Raw genomic sequence first — 22,397 nt, forward strand, 5'->3', positions numbered from 1 at the left:
TCGTGCCACATGTGTGCCAGTTAGAAAACGGATTACCAAAAAAGCACATTTTTCTCTACGGTTTTCACAGCACGGTTTAATTTAAATTGCCACCTGTAAGTGTCTTTGCATTCGCGAACAGTGCGGGGCCGCGCCTTTCCACCGTTAAGCTTAAGGAAGGCATTACTGTCGTTCGTTACTCGATGAAGTACTAACAACGCTATTGCAGTTCCTCTTTATTCAGTTCTTGGCTTAGTGTGCACACAAAATACCAACAGCGCTAAGAGTCGTCTACAAAAGTTACAAAACAGTGCACTAAGGCCTATACAGAGCGACGATATGTTTCGCCTTCCGAACCTTAATCGGCGTCATTGGTTACAAAACGGAAACATGACAAATTAATGTAGATACAGCAAGGCAAAGCTACGCGCATAGAAGATACAGAGAGAGAGGGAGAGAAAGGGAGAGAGAAAAATAGAGAGAGAGGTAATATTGGTAACAATAACAACAGTTTCCCATCAGATGGCAAGAAATATGGCAAGCAGGGCAGGTCAAAATATAGATCCAAAGTGTGCGTGCGAAAGACGTGACTTTAAAGGCACCAAAATTGTGCGAAAACTGAAAAGGTTGCTCCTCCCAATTGGCGCAAATGAGTCGCGCCATATGGATGTTTTCACTCGCCACGTCCGACAAACGGGCAAATCGCTGGTAGAGCGAGTTCCGAGTAGTGTCTGGGGCACACCGTTGGCTCTCTAGCACGTATGGCTTTGTAAAGGCTCTTACCGTCAACGGCATCTGGCTCTAATCTTCCCAGTGGCACACAGCAGTTCACAGCAGTCACCGCACAGTGTTGTACCGCGCGGAGGAAGCGGCATTGAAATCACTCGACAGCAACGGAAGCTACGGCTGCAGCGGCCGCCACTCGCTGACGTCGCCTTTGGCGGCGGCGACGGTTGCGTTGTTGCTGCCTCGGTAGACTGACTTCCACCGCCGCCATCGCCATCGAACGTCGGGGTGACTGCGAACAGGAGCGAGACGTTGTCCGGTCACGTCGGCAACGCCCGGCCTTCGCAAACCCTCAATTGTCCGCCACTCCACTAGAATCGGCATCGGCGGTAGATTCGCTGCACTCACTCGCCGGCTGCTGCTGCTGCTGCTTGGCACTGTCACTGCCGCGCGAAGACGTTTCGGAACTTTCAGAATCCACTGCCACCTGAAGGCCGGAACTGGCAGGTGGAGTATCTGCTAGTTCCTTTCCGTTGTTTGGCTCAACGGTGACAGTGGTAGCTTCGGCGGCAGTATTCTCTACTTTCGGCTCTTCGGATGAAGCCGAGATTTCCCTGTTTTCCCTGCGAATTAATGTCACAATCAAATCACTCTGGTAATCATTTGAACCCAACGCTACGTACCTTTGAGAGTTCTCTTCGTTGGTTTCATCGACGCTCGCGGAACCAATTTCTTTGGCCACCTCTCGGGCTGGTTCGTCATTCTTCACCACCGAAGCTGCCTCGTTCTTTGCTTGTGGTTCATCTTTTTCCGCAGCCGCGCCACTGTCGGAGCAATGCTGCGCCAAGGCATCGAAAATGTCCGCACTGTCAAAGTCAAACTCTGCGGGCCCGTTCACAGCACTGCCACTGTCCACTGTGCTCAGATCGAAGATCGGGTCAAACGGTGAAACGTTGAGCGAAGGATCACCAAACACAAGCGAACTGCCTTCACTCGTCGTCCCCAGGACTGTGTCGAAATCCGCAAAATTGTCCTCTAACCCGCCAGCGGTGGCGGTGGTGGTTGCAGTGGCGGTCACGTTTGGTGCCGCTTCGTTGACCGCTTGCAAGAACTGCAGGATGTTGTGGTCCATCGGACCGGACAGTTGCGCTTCGCTCGTGTCGGTATCGCTTTCCTCGAGACCGGCCGATACAAGCGTAGACCTGAAATCCAACCCAACGGTTTGTCCGCTGGGTACGAGAGAAGGGAACAAGGCGTGATGTAGTATGCGCCAACAGGAATGGCAAGAAGAGAGCTCAAAAGACTGGACTTACAGTAAACTATCGTCCGCGAGCAACTCATTGGAAGCTAACTTTTGTGCTGCATCGGCCGACTCTGCCAGAGGTGCAAAAGGATCCCCACTGTGTTCGTCCTCGTCGTTGTTGTTGGCGTGCAGTTGATCACCAAACGGTTCACCGCTCCGGTGGCTACCGAATGGGGCGTCATCATTGTCCGCACCGACGTCCTCCAGCCCGAGGTCCGGCAGCTCCGACGTTCTGCCCAGGGTGAACGCTTCGTCTTTGTCGTCGTTGGGATCGAACATATCCCACGGATCATCTCCGTTCGGGTTTTCTATGCCTAGCTTAAGCTCGCTGAACGCACTGCTGATCGATTGCAGCATCTCCTCCACCTCGCTCTGATCCGGTGGTTCGAAATTAACGCCATAGAAATCACCTCCCATTCGGACCTCGCTGAAAGTAAGGAATCACAGCACGATTACGATCACGTCCTTGAGCAACTGGATGGTGTGTCAATTCGTACCTTCGTCCCTCCGGGCAGTGATGATATGGATCGGAATTTGCCTTAAAAAAAGAGAGAGGGCGAAAATCACGCGTTAATGTAAAGCAACACTATGGCGCAGAAAAAATTGGCCTGTACCAGGAATCTCTTTTGCACAGCCAACGTTTTCTCCAGTTCGTTGTCGTCGCCTCCCGCTATCGTGGACCACAGTTCACGCTCGGTTTCATTCAGTGTGGATTGTACTAAGGCACAGATTTCCTCCGATAGTTTCATGCTGGTGGCCAGTGCGTCAAGCATTTCGATTAGATGACCCATGTAGCCGAGCCGACGCATTTCCTTGTTGTCGTGTAGATACAGGTCAATCAGTTTCGGACCGATCTTGCAATCCAGGACAATCTGTAAACACGTGAACCTTAGGCAATCCGGCAGCAAACCGATCTCAAACCATGGGGTGGCCACTTACATATCGCTGTAAAGTTGAGGTAAGCAGCGGCGCTTGGGTTTCGGACGCACCGTTTTCATCGTCACCGGTGCCGGTGCCGTCTTCACCTTGATCGAACGATCCGATCGCATAGTTCACGCAAACGCTGACCCGACTGTGGAGGAAGTTGTTCCAGCAGTATTGCTTGAATAGTTTGAGCAACGTGTTGTAGTATTCTGTTTCGCATATTCTGCAAAAAGTGGCCCATGGCCCATTAGTTAGCACGTGCCATGCTGGCGTTCCCGTTTTGAAAACTTACGTCCTGATAATCTCTTTATCTTTCGTCTCTATTAATACTGTAAATAAATTACAAATCTGAAGTCTCACATTTCCCAACGGTGGCGACAGTGTGCCGACGGTGGAAATAATGTCCGCTTTCTGGTAGGAAATATGGGCAGAAAGAAGTTTACTGTAATGGCGTTTACTGTGCGATGGTCGGGATTGTTCTTACCGGAGGTGGATTGTTTAAAATACCAACAAAGTCCCCGACTCGTGACTGGATAACGCCGATCAATCGACTCACGACCAAATCGTGATGCTCTTTTTCAGCGTCAATCACCATCTGCAGGGCGGTGTCGGATACGGGCTCTTGGCTGTTACGTGGCACAAAATAACAAAGAGACAACCCTATTAAGAGCCAACACCGACGACGACAACGACGAGACGAGTAGCGCACTTACATTATTGTATTCTCTAGCAATCGCAAAATAATCTGTATTCCTGCCACAATTGCACTTTCTTCGCCGTTTTCCTCGAGGATAACATCCAGCAGAAGCTTCGTTGTAATATCGTTTTCCAGCGTATTCAAAATAGGATCCACCGTAACTGGAATAAGGCAGACAAGTGGAGACAGATACGTGATCACAATCGCGTCGAAGGATGTATCATCTGACGAACGGTCTTTGGCATATGAAAAATTAACAACTAGGAAAAGGTGGGCAAAAAGATAAAACAAACACAAACCGTGACAAATGAACGGATGGAACAAACGAAGCCAACAAAAGTGCAACTTTGCGGCAAAGCTAGAGGAAGGAAAGCTAATAACGGAATGCAATAACTATTTCGCTAGAGCGTAAAAGATCGTTTACGGCCATACCGAACTACAGCGATCACGGGCGGATCAGTAAAAGTCAGTAGTGAAGAGATCACCGTATTTACATCAACTACAGATAGTGGGGTCGTAGCAACAACAAGCTCTAGAGACTGAACTAAATAGTGGTGCACTGAATGAGAGAACCTGTTTCAACCATGTCTAAAGTTAACTCAAACGGGCAATCCCCAAACAATCGCTAAAAAGGAACAAAACATTAAAACAAATAAGGCACCAACAAGCGACAACAAACGGGAACGGGTGCGCTTTGCGGTTGCGGCTGGCTAAATCGGGGGGCCAAATCGGAAAGAGCAATAAAAGATGTTCTCAACGCGTCCTTCATGAATGCATTCGGAATGTGAATAATATTATGGGTGGTTCGAGTGGCCCGCGTGTGTGTGTGTGTGTGGGTACCACACGAGCGATCAATTACCTTGGAAGCGCGACGAGATCTTGCCCAAGATCGACGGTATCGTACGGCTTAGGTTAAAGTTGAAAACGTCTTTCAGCTCGTTTGGGAGCAATTTCGATTTCAGATTGTCAATCCGCTTGCAAGTGCTTTGAACCTTGTACGTTCCCTCTTCGCGATCGCGAGATTCCCGGTTTTTTTGGGCGGTATTGGTCGTTTGTTTTTAGCGTAAAATTTTGATCCACCACCGACCGCGTGTGGTATGATTAGTAGTTAGTAAAATGTAATAACATTTGCATTGCGTTAATCACGGAGGGGTGCAATGTTGCAAAAGTGAGCAGGTGAGCGATCAAAAACAGAGAGAGGGGAAAGAAAAAGAGGACCGGGGAGCAAGATGTTAAACAGGACGACACAGGACGACAGAACCGTGATTAAGACCATAAACAAAGGATACAGAATGGAAGCAAACGAAAGCAAAACGTACGAAACACACACATGAGAACGCCAATCGTGAGGAGAGAAAAAGATAGTCGATTCTTGGAACCGGAAAACATAAAACTCAAATCAAACCACTCTAACATCTCCCGGACCGGTCGAGGTTGGTTCGAGCTTGGCGGGTGAGGGAAGGAAATGATTAACCGGTGCGAGGAAATCACGAGACTAACCTCTGTCCTGGCGCTCGTTCTGGCGCTTACATCGCGTGATCTTGATGAGCTCTATCAGAAACTGGGCCACGTTGTAGTGTTTCTGCACCTGACCGCGCTGCTTAAGTAAGCCTATGATTTCAGCCACCAGTTGTTGCTCGTTGAGCCACTGCGCGAAAACAAAAACGTTCGTTAAGAACCTAGGTTTCCCATGGCTTTGCCAACCTGTGGCTTTGGCTCACCTGAAGCAGTTCCGACTTGAGTTCCGTATCGTCGATGTCGGTGATGTGCGAGAGGAGCAGATCGCTGATGACCTGGTTGCCGAAGTGCTTCAGTACCGTCGGCAGGAAACCTTTCTTCGACTTGATAAACTCTAATACTTGTAGGCACACGGATTTGTAGGAAAAGTAGTCCTGCTCGTTCTGCTTCGTGATCAGCATGCCGAACGTTTTGCAGAAGAACGACGTCAGAAGGGGATTGAGCGGCGGTTCCTTGGTGAGAAAGCTGTACAGCTTGTTGAGGAAGTTCTGATTCTCGACGAGGTGCGTCTTGAAGGACGGTACATCACTGGTAAGTATTTCGCATGCCGTGTTGGAATGCATGAAGCGTATATTATCGTCAACGTTGGCGGCCGGTTCCTGAATGATGAGATCGATCAGTGCATCGAACACTTCGGTGCGATTTAAGCTGCAAAAGGATGAAGGGGAAATGTCCGCGATTACTGGCTGAGCGCGAATGCTTGTACTTCCTTCCCCCAGGAACGGAGACTTACTATTGTAACAGCTTCGGATTTTGACTCTTACATTCTTGCAGAACGTTTTCGTACTCCAGCACATCCCCAAGGGTTAGACCCTGAAAAACGAAGAAGAACCTATGCAGTTGAATCCGATCGATCGGTTGGATCGTGTCGTGTCCGTGGCCACTCGCCCACACTTACCTCTTTGCTAAGCAGTGTGTCGATGTTCGACTGTGTACTTTGCATGTCCCAAAACATTTTGTTGTATCGTCGTTTAATTCTCTCGCTGTGCGAAAACACTGACTAAGCCGAGATGTAAGCTGCAAAAGCTAACGGTTTTTGATTGCGACGTCGTACGTTCTCTGTTCACTGGTTAAGGCAGACGTGTTGGATGATAGCGACAAACATAACATCAATGATCTGCTGAATCCGAATGATCTTACGCTCCGTTCAGCAGCAAACCCGGAAGCGACGCTTGGGGCGTTCAACCGCGTGAGGTGCAGCACTTCGGATGATTCTTTGGCGCCTGTACTTCCCAAATCCTTCGCATAAAATGGGACTGTTTCCTACGGGGGGCGTGGTAGTTCTTCCTGGGTCTTCTAAAACGTTCTTCTCCCGTTCTGAGGTGAGTACGGTTTTTTTAATCTTTTTGGGGGAGGGCTTTTACGATGATAGGCCACAGGCGTATGCTGACACGGTCGGTTGTGCGTTCACATGCCACCAGTTCACCTTGAGGTGATTGATTTGCAGACCGTCTTTCACAATCGAGACACGATTCCGTCGCTCTTCTGCAAACGGCGTACGATAACACAGCACTGTAACGACAGGCAAAGAGGACCATCAAGTAAATGATTATCATTTTGAATAGAGTCGAACGTCGCGCGAACGAGAGTAATGAATGAAAGGCCCCAGTTGGTAGCGGTGCGACAAAAGATGAACAGATCTCTCCGCAGCATCTGGCTGCCGCCATAATATTCAAGGCGTCGGGCGTACGGGGTCAGTGCTCAGGGGGCACCTCGTTTGGGAGCCACTTGTCTTCGGGTTCGTGATCATCCCAATCGAGAGCGCCGACCTGTCGTTGTTAAGGGGTGTTTCATGTATTTTTAAACATAGGCCGCCGTCCACCGTCCCCGTAGGCCACCGATCTTTAGGACCGGCGAGAGCGGAAACAAAAAACTGTCAAAACGGCAATCGTTCACAGCCAACGTGATAAGCAAGAGGAGCAGCAGAGTCCGTACCGCCGCTGCCGGTTCCCCGTCGGTTCGTGACGTCATGTCCACTTGATTTTCTTCTATAGGTTCTTCTCTGGCTATGCTTCGGAATGGCGCGGGGACACATATTTTCAATCATTTAACGGCCAACGAAATTCCTTCGCTACACCGAGCACGGTGTTTCGAAAGGGGGTAAGTAGTCCATCGTCCATCTTGAAGTAGGCGCCGCGCGCTCAGCAACACTCCAACCAGCATCGTAGCAACCCGGTGAGGAATGGTTTAACATAACTTTTCTGCCGATTGCTCGTAGAAACATTTCATAATTTTGTGGTTCACGGTCCCGTAAAGCGATGCCAGTGCCAGTGCCCCGTTTTACACCCGAGCCGCGCCTACCGACCGGAACCGATTATGAGAAGCGTGTCTGCTTGCGGCAGAAAGACAAGAAGCACCGACAATGAGCGGATAATGCCTCGGAATGCTACGCAATGTTGCTCTCACCCTTCACCATCCCGGGCTTACCTTAAAATGATCACAGATATTGCACATCCGCACACATCCACAGGGCGGGGAATCGGAAACGGAACCGGAAGCGTGACGGGTTTGTCGAGCGCACGATTGCCAGAACACCGGGGAGGGCTGGGACGGAGTGTGTGTGCGTGCGGGGTGGGTTCGAGGATCGCACACCCGATGACACGTCTCGATCCAATGTGCCCGCGGTGACGAGAGAAGGACAATCGCTGACGTTGCGCGTTCTGGCACCCGTGTGACGGATGTTCTGTGGCGGCGCCGGTGATCGTGGCCAATAATGATTCGAACTAGAGACCCTCCACACCACAACGCAGGTCGCAGGATTTTCGAAGGTTGTCCGCTCTGTCGCCGCACAACTACACCGACGAACGACACACGGGAACGGTTATCTACCGTATCGGTCCGTTGTTTTTTTCTGTTTTGTTGCTTTCGTTATTTTTGCACTTTATTTTCGTTTCGCTCAGCGCACACACCACGCACAACCGCAGGGCGAAGGAAGGCTGGGAGGCAGCGATGCCCTGTACGCCGCGCCGCGCTCACCCCTCTGGCTGTACGCCGCAGTCACACCGACTCACACAACACCGCACTCTACACACTAGGCCACAGCCGTGGTTAAGGCGTGATAAGAGAAGACGAATGACGATGGCGAAGTACTAAATGCAGTGCTAGAAAAATTAGAAAATGAGCTAGAGATAAAAGGAAAAAACATCACACACACACGCACATGTCAGACACTTGGGTGGCCGGCAAGTGAGGAGTGCTGGCCATACGGGGGCAGTATTTTGAGGTTATCGGGGAACGGATCCTTCACGTTGTTGATTGAACTACGTTCTCACTTCCCAATCGCGAGCGTGGCTTACTAGATCTGAATGAAGCACGGTGTCGACCGTTCCGCTAACTGCACGAAAGAACACTAAGTATGCCGTGACGACGACGACGGGGACCACCAACCAGCAGTCCGGTACACAGGATTTACGCACATTTTCCCGATGGATATGGTCACACACATCCGAAAGCAACACGCGAGCAGTGTTGTGTGGCAAGAATGATGAATGAATTTCTGGTGGCCCGTCGAGGGGGCCGATATCACACGACCAACGAACACCAACACGGATCTCGGCACACTGCCAGAACGGGCGAACATAGAACGGGCACCGTTCCGACCAACCCACCGGAAGGTGCCGATGACTGCCGCCGCCGCCGGGATCGCAGATCGAACTTGTCTTTGCCAAAATACCCGTCCTTCACAGGCGCACGGATGAGGTTGTGAAGCACAAAACACACAATCGTACTGGTTCGGTCGAGTGAGTCATTGTCGGCACCACGGTGACAAGGCGCTCCGAAGAACCACTAGAAGGAGACCCCTAGAAACGGCGGAGGTACCTGTTCGGCACACGTTGTGCAACGCGTACGGGTTGCGATGCTCGACGGCGATTCCTGCCGTTTCGTTGCCGATTTTTTCGATGCCAAATAAAATGGTGGAACAGCGGACGAATAGTGCTCCGAATGGAACCAGTCGGGAGCAACACAATGAAAGAGAGAGGAAAAACAGGAAAAACCACCGCCAGCTGTCATTTTCCGCTGTCAGATGCGTTGCAGGGTTGTGCAACACTGCTGCGAAAGCATCGGAAAAGGATATCGAAACCATGAGATGGAAATTTGATGAAAGCGGATATTCTGATGTTAATCGATTGCATTTCACGCTAGAAGATTATTTAATAATACTAAGCAATGTTTTTTGACCGTCGGCAGCGGCAGTATTGTTCGTCGGCAGCTTTATAAGCTCAACGATGGCAGCGCCATCTGTACGTGATGTGCACGCATCAAAGGGTTGGATATAGTCTTTTTCTATTGCACCGAAATGTGTGATTATTTAAATTAACTGAGCATAAACACATGGCGAAAACCAGCATTTTGCAGCATGTAAGATTATAAACCTGTTTGTATTTTTCAAACATTCTTTCTCACATCGGCAACAAAACATACCCCGGAATGCAACTTGTTGTATTTTTAAACTATATTTCATATCGAATAAATTGGTACACTGTGACAAATAGCCAACTAATGATTATGATAAAGTGTGTGTATTTTTTTCTGTTTGTGTGTTTGAGTCTACCGCGAAGGTCGAATCTTGCTGCTGCTGCTGATTTGTAGATGCATTTTCGGTTTTGTTAGGTTTGATTGGTTGTGATTTGTTTTAAACATTTTGCATTTCCGCCCCCGCCCGGTGGGTCGGTGGCGCGCTATGGAATCGCATGTTTCCGCCGTTTAACCTATTCTTCCCAAATAGGCGCTCGGTTCCGCCTTCACCTCCCTGCACAACGTGCCCCGCTTTGCATCGTAAAAATAGTCGCATCCTTCGGATGAGTAGGATGTCCGATTTTTGCTTCACTTGCACCGTTCGCTTCGCGCCTGCTGAAGCACGTGAAGAAAATGGTTGGTATATAAAGATTTTCCGATAAAAATATATAATAACTTAAGCATTAGAAAATAAAAATCAACAGACACATAAATAAATCCATTTAGCATCATTATCATCATCATCGAGATGTGGGGAGGCGTATGCAAAGGGGCGAACGGTGAATTGGTTTCCAATGCCTTCCTCCCCCGTGCCGTGTGTTCTCTGCCTCGTTTACATTAAGGGGGCCCGGAAGTAAGGCTGCGGATGTGTGACCATCGCGCTCTTGCCTCGCTCTAGGACTCTTGTCTACTATATTTTGTTGCTAGTAATCGCGCTAACGTAAGGTTGGTTGGATTTAATAAATAACTCATAGATAAAAAAATGTTCACCCCCACTGCTGTATGCCACTTGTAAAACCCAGTTAAAAGTGCGTTAAAAAGAGGGCTCCATTCAAAGCTCAACAAATAGGACAGAAACCCCGTGGGGAGTACTAAGCATAGGAAATTCAATAAAAAAAAAACAGTATACTAAACAATTACTAGGTAGTAGCATCTCTTTACCGGTTGATGTTCGTTTGTTGTTTTTGATTGGTTATTATAACGTTTGTACATGGGAAGGGTCAGTGAGTGAGTTCGGCTCGAAGGAAGAGACGGGAGACAGGGGCGAGGATGGTGGAGGAGGTTGTGACCTAGTGGGTGAGGCTGCTGACCATTCGCTTATGTGCTACATTTTTGCTATTTCCCGCTCCGATGCGTGCCGGATCTGGCCAGGTTATCCGATTGATTACTCTCCTCGTCCTGCATTCCGTTAGTCTATTGTAGTGTGAATGGTGTGGTGATTCATTTAAATTAACCTAGAAAATTATTAACCTACAGCATGTTTGTTTTAGTACGTTGGTTTACTATCGTGATGACTTGGTTTGTTGGTTTTCGCTAGTTTCGCAGTTGCTAAACAGTTGCGCCTGTTGCGCCGTATCGTCGCGTAGTTTCCCTTTGCTCGTGTGTGTGAGGCCATTCTATAGGTTGATTGTTTGACTATTTTTGCTTGTTTTTTTTCCTGGGAGAACTAGAGAACTGAAAATGGAACTGCATCAACCAAAGGAAGTTCCGGTGTTCGAGCGCTGCGCAACGGCCTGACCACGAGCGATCCTTGTTATTCCCTGTGTTCCACAGTCGGGTCAATATAAATCCATTCAATAATGCTGCCGGATCCACTCTCGATGGTTTTTGGCGCCCTGTTTGCTATGTGCCGCTGTGCCCGGGTGGACGAATATTTTCCCCTTGCTCCAGCATTAAGTATTTCTAGTCCATTGTACACATACGTTTAAGATTTTAGCTAATATTGTTTGTTGCTCATTGTGATGCTTCGGAACATGCTTCGGGTCGGCGCGATCCGCAGAAAGCTCATCCTCGGCCCCGCGATCTGCGCGTCTTCTCGGGGCCCTTGGTTTCGTTAATGAGATCATATACTTCACAACACAAAGCCCTATTGCTATTCGGGGCCGGCGGCACCGACGAGTTGAAACGAAAATGGGAAACTTTCTTACCTTCTTCCTCCTCGTCACATTTGTGGGTTTAGTTTTTACTTTTTGGTTTTCGTATACGACAATGTTTTTTTAACTTGGTTTCTGCTTGTGTTTGTTCTTCTTCTTTTTTCTTGTCTGTGTCTCAGTAGTTGATGTGTCGCCATTTGAATAGCATTGTTTGATTGAGTTGGTACAGAATGAAACAAGTCGTCAAGCGTAATATAAAATTTAGCCATTGAATGTCATCGGAAATCTACCTTTTTTGGAATTCTGTCGCAGGAAGCAATCTTCCAAAGCTTCGTGGCTGTAGGTTTTGCTTCTTTATCTTTGCCACACTCTTCGACTCTTTAGTTTTGCCACTTTGCATTTATCCGTTTTTAGTTTTTGTTTGAAAATGATAAGGATGGGCAACAATTGTGCGTGTGTTTTCAATTATTCCCTCTGCCATCGCTCACAGTGTTGTGTTTCCAAAGTGTATCGGGAACGCCCTTTGGATTGAACGGTGTTACTGAATCGAAACTTTACGTAGCGTGGTTTGGTTTGCAATGCACTCCGGTCTATTGCTTTGGAGTTGCTCGGATCTACTCGGATACAGAGTTTGTCACGTAGATTGCTTCGCCTTTCAGCGTTCTTTCTCTCTCTTTCCCTGTGCTCAGAACAGCAAACGAAACTAGAAACCGAAAGCTTTACACCAGAAGAGGAAACAAAAATTCAATTTTACCGTTCTTTTTTTTAGATACGTAGAGTTTCTCTCTTTGCCAAAAAGGTTAATTTTGTTTTTCTTTTTTCACTATAAAACTAACAACTACAAGTGATTTCGTTTCATTTTGTTTGTCTATTTGTTTCGTTCTTTCTCCCTCAGTTCACCGCTTTTTTCCCGGCGCGGGGTTTTTACTTTTGTTTTACGCTTCATAAAAGGAAGTGGAAGGCACTTTTCTCTTTAAAATTTCTCTCCTGCTCTCTCGCTTTCGGTTGCGGTTACTCTCTCACTCTCTCGTTTTTCCGATTTTTCGCACTGTCGTCCGCTCTCTCCTCGCACATTCTAAATATACTTTCATCTACTATAGATTTCTCTCTTCTCTCTCTCTGGTAATAATTTTGTTTAATTTTCTCATAAAATTTTGTTAAATTTTGTTGCAATTTCATCTCAACGTTGCTTAGTTTACGCTTGGTTTTTGTTTTTGTTTCTCATTGAACACATTGGCCGAAAATGGGGTTTTTGTTCGCGCGTTTTGTTACGTTCCTAAATTGTTTATTTCTTTCTCTCTCTCTCTTTCGTTTCTTGCCTAAACTTAGTTTCCTGAAATAGTTGCCGAAAGGGTTTGTGTGTGTTTTCTCGAGGGTTTGTATCTTCACACGCCGTGCTACGGGAGGGTGGTCTGCGGTGTTGCGGGAACGCTTCGGTGTAAGAGGCTATCAAAAGGGAGGAGAGCAGTTCTGCCCAAAAATGCTTGTCCGCCTTCGCGTCGTGTCGTCGTCCGTCCGTTCGATTGGTTTCCTTCCGCTTCCATTTTCTCACTTGCGCTACTGGCTTTGGTTGGTCAATGTTTTCAGTAGCTTTGCGTACGCTTGATTTTACCGGTGTTCCGGTTGTTCCTTCCGTTTATTTTGGTTGGGATTTTGTTGCCGACCGCTTACAAGAAACGTTCGATAGCACTCACAGTGGCGCGGCCGCCATGAAACGCACTTGAAAAATTAAAACACAAACTGTAACAGAAACGTTAAACTCTGTTCCGAGGTTGCTGCCAGGTCAGAACGTCTGGGGCCAGCTTCCAAGTTTGTCCTTCACGACCGTTCGTGTGAGTTTTCCCCGAATTTCCACTTCATGTTTAAGGTCCGAAATTTGGCATTTGTTTGCTAATATAGAAAATGCTCTCAAATTCTCTGGCTCGAAGCTCTGATCTTCTGAGGCCGGTCTAACGGAGCCCGACAGTAGTTAGTAGCCAGCCACTTCCGTAGGTATTGGTTAAAAGTTTAGCTTTGTACACTCTTCTCTTTGTTGGTGGTTAGTTACTTATCGTCCTTGCCGATCTTCGTTTTCCGTGATTCGGTTTAGCGCCCGTGTTTGCTAGCTTTAGTTGCCCGGAGAGCCCGGTTAAGTGGTGTGACTGAGTCTTATCCCCTTCTTCTGCAATGACGACTTCTTCCGGCGGCCTCAGGGCGCCGGCTGGAATGTTGTAATTCCGTCAAATCTATTCTATAGGTTTCCTAGCCCGCCCCTGTATGCTGTGTGTGTGTGTTGCAGGGCGTATCATATTGCACGGTGATCTGCTCGGTGATCGTTTCTTCGCTTCCGCAGCCCTCCTTTAAGACAAACGCGCCGTCCGTCGCCAATAAATACTGTTACTGCCGCCGCACTGTCTGCGCCTGGCGATGGAAGGGTTGTGCAGTGCGCCAAGGATTAATTCGGATGTGCGGGGTCCCGCAGGGGTGGCCGCTCTCGCTTTAAATATATCACATAGTTTGAATGGTTTAACTTAAAAAGCGCGGAAAGTGCGGAAGGCGCCGCGGGACTTAGTCACCGCGGCACTCGGCCAGCGGTTCGACCTTGATGGCGGTCGGCGGCCGCACGGATGCCTCCCGGTACTCGGTGGTGGTGGTCGTGATGGTGCTGGCGGCCCGGGACGGCGGGCAGATGCGCGTGTTGGCCACGAGCGCCGCAATGTCCGGATCCTGGAAAAGATGCTCGGGGCGCGGCGGGGACGCACCGCCGCACGAACCGTACCCGGCACTTCCGCCTCCTCCTCCTCCCCGGGACGGTGGTTTGCTGCGGTACGGTGGCGGCACCAGGCTGCGGCACCCGTCGTCGGGCGTCTGGCGGCCGGCGGCTCCGAGGGCGAGGTTGACGGCTGGCTCGAGTGCCAGGCCACCGATCGGGGACGCGAGCGGGCTCTCGTCCTGCGGGCTGCTGCTGATGCGCAGATCGTGCGCCGAGCCGGGCGAACCGAGCTTCGTTATGCTGAGACCCCCGGAACTGGCTGCCGACCCGACCAGATGGGCCAGCGGGTGGTGGCCGTGGTGGGGCTGGTGATGGTGGTGGGAAAATTGCTGTTGCTGCTGTTGCTGGTGCTGGGACTGATGCTGGTGGTGTTGTTGTTGCTGGTGATGGTGGTGAGTTTGGTGGTGAGTTTGATGGTGAACGTGATTGACGGACGTGGACGAGCTTTGGAGAGACGGGCGGCTGCCCTGTTCCGCCCCGGACCGGCCACCACTTCCTGTCCGGCCACCGGGGGGCGTTCCGCGCGACAGTGGCGAACTGCCGTGGTGTAGATCGTGATCCTTCGTCTGACCGCCCGCCGGCGATCCGAGGCGTGGCATTGGAATGCCTCCCGAACCGCCGCCACCAGCACTACCGCCACCGAGACCGGCGGACGAGGGTACGGCCGGGGAACCGATCTTCGGAACGGGGATGGCACCGGATGAACCGGAGCCACCGGAACCGGCCGCAGCGGCTGCGGCAGCCGCAGCTACGGCGGCCGAAGCAGCCGACGGGTGGATGCTGAGGCTTGACGGGGTAGCACAGTGGGACGGCAGATTGAAGCCGGACGCGGCCGCCACCAGGTTGGCCGCATCCGGGTGGTGCTGGGCGGCGGCCACCATGTTGCACATTTGCTGCCGAACGGCCGCCACCGTGGCCGCCGTGAGGGCGTCCTGCGACATGCCGTCCGGGACGGCGGCGGCACCGGCGGCCGACAGCTGGCCGTTCGGGGCGCTCGACGGGTAGCTCAGGGGGTTGTTGTCTTGAAAGGGAAAAGGCTGGAAGGATCCGACAGATTACTAAAAAAGAAGCATAAATTGAAAACACGTCATCGCATGGGGGGATGGTTGTACGTTGGTTGTCTTAATTTAGATACAAAGGGCACCGCGAGAGTGCCTCTCTAAACTACAGTGCCATCGAATAATTGGCGAGAATACTAAAACTAAATAGAATAAGAGGGCAAAGAGTAGCAATAATAAGCAACAGAAAGCGAAGAAAGTACAAACACCAAATGAAAACATAGAAAAAGGAGTCAACAAAAATGTTTGGTTTGGTTAGTCTGCTGCCTGCCGTTCGCTTGTGGTAGTGTTACGTGCAACCATTCCCCGTGGAGAACCGGCGTGCGCCGGCGGTGGCCGCTACTTACAGAGTGTCTTCCGTACATCATGGGCTCCTCCTTCATTTCTTTGGCATCGCGGAAGACGACACTCTTGATGACGCCCTTGATGTGGTCGTCGGGCCAGATGCCGAGCAGGATGCGCTGCGGCCGGCCGCGTCCCTTCGGCCGCAGATCCGTTCCGCCGTCGATCGACGGGCCGAGCATGTTGTGGACGCGGTTCGCGTACAGGACGAACGTCGGGTACGGGATGTCGTACTTGCGGGCGGCCTGCGACAGCGACAGGCCCTCCTTCAGCACGCTGAAGATGGCCTCGGCCATCGTTTCCGGGCGCCAGGACTTCAGTGGGCCGCGCTCGCGAAAGCGCAGGTGATGGATCAGGTTCTGGCTGTTCCAGCACTTTTGCCACATCGACTGCAGCTGGTATTGGTAACTTTCCGCTGGAACGGGACAGAGCGACAAAGCGAAGCGATTAATAACCCCGTGTGTTTGGTTTGGTTGTTAATTACCATAAAACACCCAGAAATGAATAATTACAATCGGACCGACCGACCGACAGAGCTTTGACTTCCGACGCGAAAGTAACTACCGTTCAATTAATTACTCTCGGCTCCCCAGGTGTGATTGAGAGGTACAAATAATAGCCCACGAAGGAGTTCGCATAAATCGGTAATGCGTTATGCGGGAACATAAAACCACACACGCCCAAAAAGAAAAAAGGAACTCCACATGCCACGGAAAAACGGACCGCCGAACAGCAAACCGAAAGTCAATCGGTTGTCAAAAACGAGATGATCGCAAAAAGTCAACCCTCCAAAAAAACAAAACGAACATGAATCGAAACGAGCCAATGAATGTTAATGGAGAATGAAGAAAACCGCGCCGCCGGTGAAACAATAAAAACTCGCGCAGGAAAAAAGGCGAAAAGAAAGGCGCCAACACGGGCGGCGGCCGGTTCTCGGCCACGCACACACACACAGCGCAACAAAGGACGACGCGTGCAGCGAAATTCGGCTTAAGTGCCAAGCTTTTGACACATTAGCCGAATTAAAGTCATGAAATCATAATGCCGTGACGCTTCTTTTGCATGCTTTCGCGTCCGCCCCGGCCGTGGTGGTGGCGTGCACGTGGTGGCCACACCGCGTGACGTGTTTAATGCATTATGCAGCACCGAGCCAGCCAGAGCCAGATTCGGGGGCGCGTGGCCGCCGATGTTGTTTTTTTCGTTGTTGTTGCGAAAGGACGATTTTCTTCTCGGGCCGTCCGGCCGGGTTCAATAAATGGCGAAGCACGGGGAGGTTCACATGTTTAAAAATTCATCGGCAGCAGCGAGCAGGGAGCGAAGTTATTGCACAGGAACAATAAACTGAAAGCAAACATCACGCACGGCACCCCGGCACGGCACGGGGCCCACCGGTGGCCAAATAGTTTCACACGCCACGAACGAATAAATACCACAAAACCGCAAACATCTCGCGCGGTCACCCAACATGTGGCTCCACCCGCCATCACTGACCTCTCTCTCCCGCTTGCTCGGGCTCTCGGGAATTCGGGAGCCTCCGATCCGATCCAATCAACCCACCCCTTTCTCCGCCGAGTGAAAGCCAACCGTCGTTGCGCCGAGCCGACTATTTTGTTTCAAAAAGCGCCACGTTGCATTAATGATTTTGGTGAACTATTTAACACACACACGCGCCAGGGGGTGCAGGGGCTACTCACGACCCCCCTCACATCATGCCGAGCCAATGCCGAGGCCGATATGGAACACATCAATTTATTTTCGGGACAATCGGGAAACACCATCAGGTCGGGCAGGCGGCAGGTTGATTTTGTGACACTTGTGAGGTGGTCCCACCGTCCCGTCTGTTTGTCACCTGGACTTTATGATTCCGGCCAGCCCGGTTGGCGAAGGGGTGGGTTGGTGGTGGCATCAATAGAATAAAAGCAAATCCTAGCGCCCGGTCAAATCGGGCAATGGCTCGAGTGGCGTCGAAAAATCGTTCGCATCCGGCCGGTGAGAGCGGGAAAAGTATTTAAAAACAGGAGATTGATTTTGATTTTCAATCCGATGTCGAAGGGTGTGTGTGTGTGTTGGAGGAGGGAATTAGTTATTTTTTGCCGTTGGCTAGTTTGATAGTTTCTGACCCGACTCTTGTGCCCCGCGAGCGGAGTCATAAACTTAATTTCTCCGCCAACTTTCGGTGAGCTTGTTAAAGCGGAATATTGAATAGTCTGATTATTGATTGGGCTGCTTGAGAGCATTAGATAGCATTCATGATTAGCAAAACATTGTTTTAAGTTATTTATAAAATGTTGGTTTTAACAAACTAAATGTTTACCCAGCGGCCATGTTATACATCCTTCTGTAGCATTTCTTTCATGTAAAACAGTGTCTTCAAAATACAGTACCTCAATTTAACTTAATCATTTTTCATTATAAAAGCCCGTCTCACTCAAGCGCACCACGCACATTAATTATCGGTGTCTCAATTAATTGGGCTTGGCTGGGGCCAGGGCCAGAGCCACGGCGCCGACTACAAACAGAGAACCATGTACACGTCAAATAAACACGCACAAATGTGTTGTAGCGGTTGATGTAATGGAAACGGAATGGAGCTTTCCGGTAGACCGACCCGGTACACGCTCGGTGGCCCTGTAAGAAAGTGGCCTCGCCGGTGGCCGTCTCGCATTGCATTGGTAAGTGGAATAAATTTTATTCATAACTCAGCAATCGGAGCCGTGCGATGCGATTATGCTACCGGGCGGCGGCCTTAGGTGCACAAATGACACCCAGTCCCCGGGAGGTGGCCGAGATAATTGAACGCCCGATTAAGTCAGCCCGACACCGGTCCACCGGTCCAGCTGTCATCACGCCATCACACCGCGCGCCGCCGCGGATGGAAGGTGTGTTTGGATGTAAAACCTTCACCATTAGCAGCGATGTTCAACACTTTTTCGTAGTGCGCCGCACACACACACACACACGGTGTGCCGTGGCTCATCTTTCTCGGAGTTTTATTCCCGTTTTTTTGTTGCTTTGCATAACTTCTGCAGCAGCAATGTGAGGTGCAGCGCCGGTGCAGCGGCATCCCGTGCATGTGGCGGTCGTGTGTGTTTTTTTGCTCTCCTCGGTGTTGTTGGGTTTGCTGTTTTTCTCATACTTTGCGTGGCCCCGCACACACACACACACAAGATGGATGCATCGCATCGCTTCTCGCTCGACGTTATTTATATTCCTTCAACTGTAATCAATTATTATCTCTAATTGCTACATTGTGCATTGTGCAGCAATTTTGATCGAGCTCTTCAGGGTCGGCCGATGGTTGTTGCGGCCGCGATCGTGGTGTTGGTGGATGCGATCGTACGCAGGGTTTCTGGTGGGAAATGCACCGCAGTCGGGGATCGGGTGGGGATAATTTGAACGAGCGGCCGATCAGCGGCTGGGTGGATTCGAGGCCACATTGCTGCTGCTGCTGCTGCTAATAATGCTAAAAACAGCGAAATGCTAGTACGGCTATTAACGGTGAACAAATATTTCCGAAGCCCAAAACTGAACCGCCGCACCGTTTAGTGCGCTTATTAACACGGCGGACCCCAACAACGGAGTAATAATGATCGTCTGCGTCGTCGTCGGTCCCGAGAGACAATATCTAACGATAATGTCTTGTGTCATTATTTCGTCATCGCCGTGACACGTGCGCGCGGCCGTCAACGAGATGCGTGAGGTGGTCCCCCGGCTCAAAAGTGCATTCACTGGCACGGTGCGGGGATTGTCATTTTATGACGTAAGTGCGCACAGACACACACACACACGGGCGCCCGAACAGAAAGGAGCAGACAAATTGAGGCATTAAAAGCTCCATTCGCCGTCCTTTTTGTTGCACACGAAGACAGGGTCGCTTTTTTTCGGTGTTTACTTTGGTGGTCTAGGTAAACTCGAAAAGTAATGATGACATGTTTGTGAAGGTCCGACTGTGGCGGGAACATAATATGTTTGATGGCGAGTCACTAGGCCCTTCCAGAGAGAGAGAGCGAGAAGGGCCACGGCCAGTGGACCTACTGATAGTGTAGCGTTATATATAGTGTACTGGTAACTCTTTATTTTGCGGCCCCGGCCAACCCGGCCGGCCTGTGGATTGCGTGTGGCCGGCTGCTAACAATTGAACGCGGCCGGCCCATTTAGACTGTGTTCGTGATTACACGCGGGGACCCCAGACGCGGTAAGGCAAATTACAAATAAATATTGCGTGTACAATGTCATAAATAATTAATATTATGAATATTGTAATGACAATGTTACTTTACTAATGTACCCCCCTCGCATCGGTGGGCGCCATCACTTCCTGCCGTGCGAGCGACAGAGGCACGAGGGGCCGGGGCATCGCATTACCCGGACCGGCTACTGTTCGTCACTCGCATTCCCTTTCGCTGACGCCGGCCACCGTCGGGGCGATGCGGTTCGTCGCTTGCCAACGCGCGCAGACAGCGTTAAAGTCTTTCGTTCCCGCGTGCGCCTCGTACGATCGGTCGGACCCCGGAAGGTGATCGATTGCCGGCGGTGGCTCAGGTGCCCGTTTGTGTGTGTGTGTGTGTGTGTGTAATATGAACCCACGTGCACAAGATGCGCAACAGTGGGTCACTGGCAGTGGTCAGTTACGGGATGGGTGGGTCGCTACCGTGACCACTCGAGTGTGAGACACGCTTTGCAAAGAAAAAAAACGGCAAAGCAACAGCGGATAACGAACGGATCGAAGAAGAAACCGGCCGGCCAGCCGGCGAGTGGATAATAAATTCCTAGTGACAGCTAACATATGTTACACGGCTCATCCGATCTTTTCCGGTGTTTTGTTTTCGCGTGTGCCACGTGTCAATGGCACAGTTATGTAAAGGTGCACATTAACTGACCGCGCATCGTGTGGCTTTAATTCGGCCACCGAGATTAGTATCGATCGGGAAGGTAGCGGCGCAGCTCCCAAAAGGGGACGATATTTATATCCCGGAAATGGGCCATCGGATTTAATTGAATGGCACTCTATCTGGCGATCTGTTAATTTAGTCACCAAAATTGCCTTTACCGAAGAGGGACGGGCCTGCGAGTGTGCCAAAAGGCTCTAACGAGGTGGCCGCCACACGATGATTGGTGTAATTTGAGGTCCCCCTTTATTTGCTTTTCAATATTGTCGGTTGGAGTTTTGTTTCTCGGGGCATTGCATTCTATTTGCATCCCCAAAGTCAGTGTGGCATCAACACCACACGAGCATGGCTCGCATCGGACTTTGCTCGAAAAAAACCGCGGAAAAGGGCCACGAAGAGCGAAACCATCCCGGATTCTCACTCACGGACGACACAGCCTTTTCTGATTCGACCAATTTTCCGGTGATTTAGTGTCCGCGGTGCAGCAACACACTTCACTATGCACTTTTCGAGAGAGAGAAGCCCAATCGAAGCCGGGGCGAAAGCAATTTGAATACACATCGTGATGACGTGTGGTGGCTCGGCGTTGTCATGCTCGGCGTCAGCACCAACCGAATATCGACGCGGTGCTCGGGTGGCTAACAACAAGCAGCAGCAGCAAAAAATAGGCGTATGTAACCGCGAACAAGCGTGGCGTCGGTCGAAAGTTTGTTGCTGCCGAATGCTCAAACAAACCCGGCGTCAAGTGGACGCTCCGGCTGAGGTTGGGCTTCGCCGTCCCACAAAGCCACAAGCTGCTCGTCAAACCCGGGCATCAGGGTGCAGATAGAAAAAGTGGCCGACCAGTCGATCGATTCGAGGGCCTGTTTTTCTGCAGCGCCATCGGTCCTTTTCGGAGCTGCATGTGTTGTAAAAGTGTTTTCACCAACACGGTCCATTTTCGGACACGGTCCATTTGAGAACTGGGTGTTATTAAGAGTCTCCTTTTAGTTCTTTAACACCATTTTCTACACACTACTTTCAAGAACTACACCTCTTTAAAGTTCCCTTTATTCGCAAAATAATTTATGCAGCGATATTGTGGTGGACTTATTGACCCCCGGTTCTGTAGGTCGATTGACTCATCCTTCGGATTAACCGCTCCGCCCGTGTCGCAGCATTGTAATTACTATGCTGTGCATCATCGGATCGTGACGCGCGTGGCCACAGGTTTATGGCCACAAATCACCCCCAAAAACCTGGGGTTGCGGGCCACTGCAACAGGTGCTAGGGTGTAGGATGGTGCATAAATATGCAAAACGGTTCGCCCAACCACCCCAATCCACTGGCGGATGCTTTAAGTTGGCCCGCCGATTTCGGGTCCGGGTGAGTTACTATAACCTACACTTAAAGTGGTGGCGATAGTTTGAGCCACACACACACACACACACACACGAAGCATAAAAATGGCACAACCGATGCACGGTGCAAGGGCGCATCATAAAACGAGCATAAAAGAGCCGGGCAGCCACCGGAGCGGCGTGCCACCGATTCGCTAATTCCTGTGTGAAGAGTGAAAGTTTATCACCACCACACTCCACGAGGGCGGTGCATCGCCGGGCGGTGCATTTTCCATGCCCACCCCGCCCACGGAACCGTGCCCCGGAAAAGCGCGGAGCGCGTGTGAAATTGAGCGAAATTGAGAGCTCCACTTTGGCGCGGGGCCACCGGGACACCGAGTCCGTTTGGTGACGGAAGTGTCGGATGCACCGTCGATACACGGTGTGTGTGTGCATGTGTTTATTGCACCACCACTACCCCCTGCACATCCTGCGCGTCGAGTGCATCGTAAATTCGTTTCGTTGCAGCATCCATTCCCGCCACGTAGGGTGCCTTTGATT

The 22,397-nt window shown here is 50.5% G+C and overlaps 2 protein-coding genes across 2 annotated transcripts in view; both read right to left on the reverse strand.

The window, feature by feature from the left end:
* Nucleotides 1-1,109: 1,109 nt before the first annotated feature.
* LOC128267049 (serine/threonine-protein phosphatase 6 regulatory subunit 3) lies at nucleotides 1,110-6,102 on the reverse strand. Its single transcript, XM_053003841.1, has 14 exons — nucleotides 6,046-6,102; nucleotides 5,881-5,960; nucleotides 5,351-5,795; nucleotides 5,130-5,277; nucleotides 3,646-3,790; nucleotides 3,417-3,558; nucleotides 3,225-3,343; nucleotides 2,948-3,155; nucleotides 2,623-2,880; nucleotides 2,506-2,546; nucleotides 2,019-2,435; nucleotides 1,389-1,934; nucleotides 1,253-1,328; nucleotides 1,110-1,142 (listed from the first exon to the last, which is right to left on the reverse strand). The coding sequence occupies exons 1-14, from the start codon at nucleotides 6,100-6,102 to the stop codon at nucleotides 1,110-1,112; spliced, it is 2,715 nt and encodes a 904-aa protein (XP_052859801.1).
* Nucleotides 6,103-14,023: 7,921 nt separating this feature from the next.
* The window catches only part of LOC128267050 (protein bric-a-brac 1-like), a 107,946-nt gene continuing 99,572 nt past the window's right edge, over nucleotides 14,024-22,397 (reverse strand). The window contains exons 4-5 of the mRNA XM_053003842.1: nucleotides 15,634-16,043; nucleotides 14,024-15,265 (exon numbers count right to left, since the gene is read on the reverse strand). Coding sequence (XP_052859802.1) covers nucleotides 14,024-15,265; nucleotides 15,634-16,043 — 1,652 coding nt within the window. The remainder of the gene's footprint in view (nucleotides 15,266-15,633; nucleotides 16,044-22,397) is intronic.

Source organism: Anopheles cruzii, chromosome 2, assembly GCF_943734635.1.
Source record: "Anopheles cruzii chromosome 2, idAnoCruzAS_RS32_06, whole genome shotgun sequence".
In the NCBI taxonomy this organism is placed as follows: domain Eukaryota; kingdom Metazoa; phylum Arthropoda; class Insecta; order Diptera; family Culicidae; genus Anopheles; species Anopheles cruzii.

Excerpts from the sequence above, each read along its gene's own strand:
- LOC128267049 (XM_053003841.1), bottom strand. The coding sequence starts at position 6,102 with ATGTTTTGGGACATGCAAAGTACACAGTCGAACATCGACACACTGCTT. Across the intron at positions 3,791-5,129 it reads GAACGAGCGCCAGGACAGAG|TTACGGTGGATCCTATTTTG; the intron begins GTTAGTCTCGTG and ends GCCTTATTCCAG. Across the intron at positions 2,881-2,947 it reads CCTCAACTTTACAGCGATAT|ATTGTCCTGGATTGCAAGAT; the intron begins GTAAGTGGCCAC and ends ACGTGTTTACAG.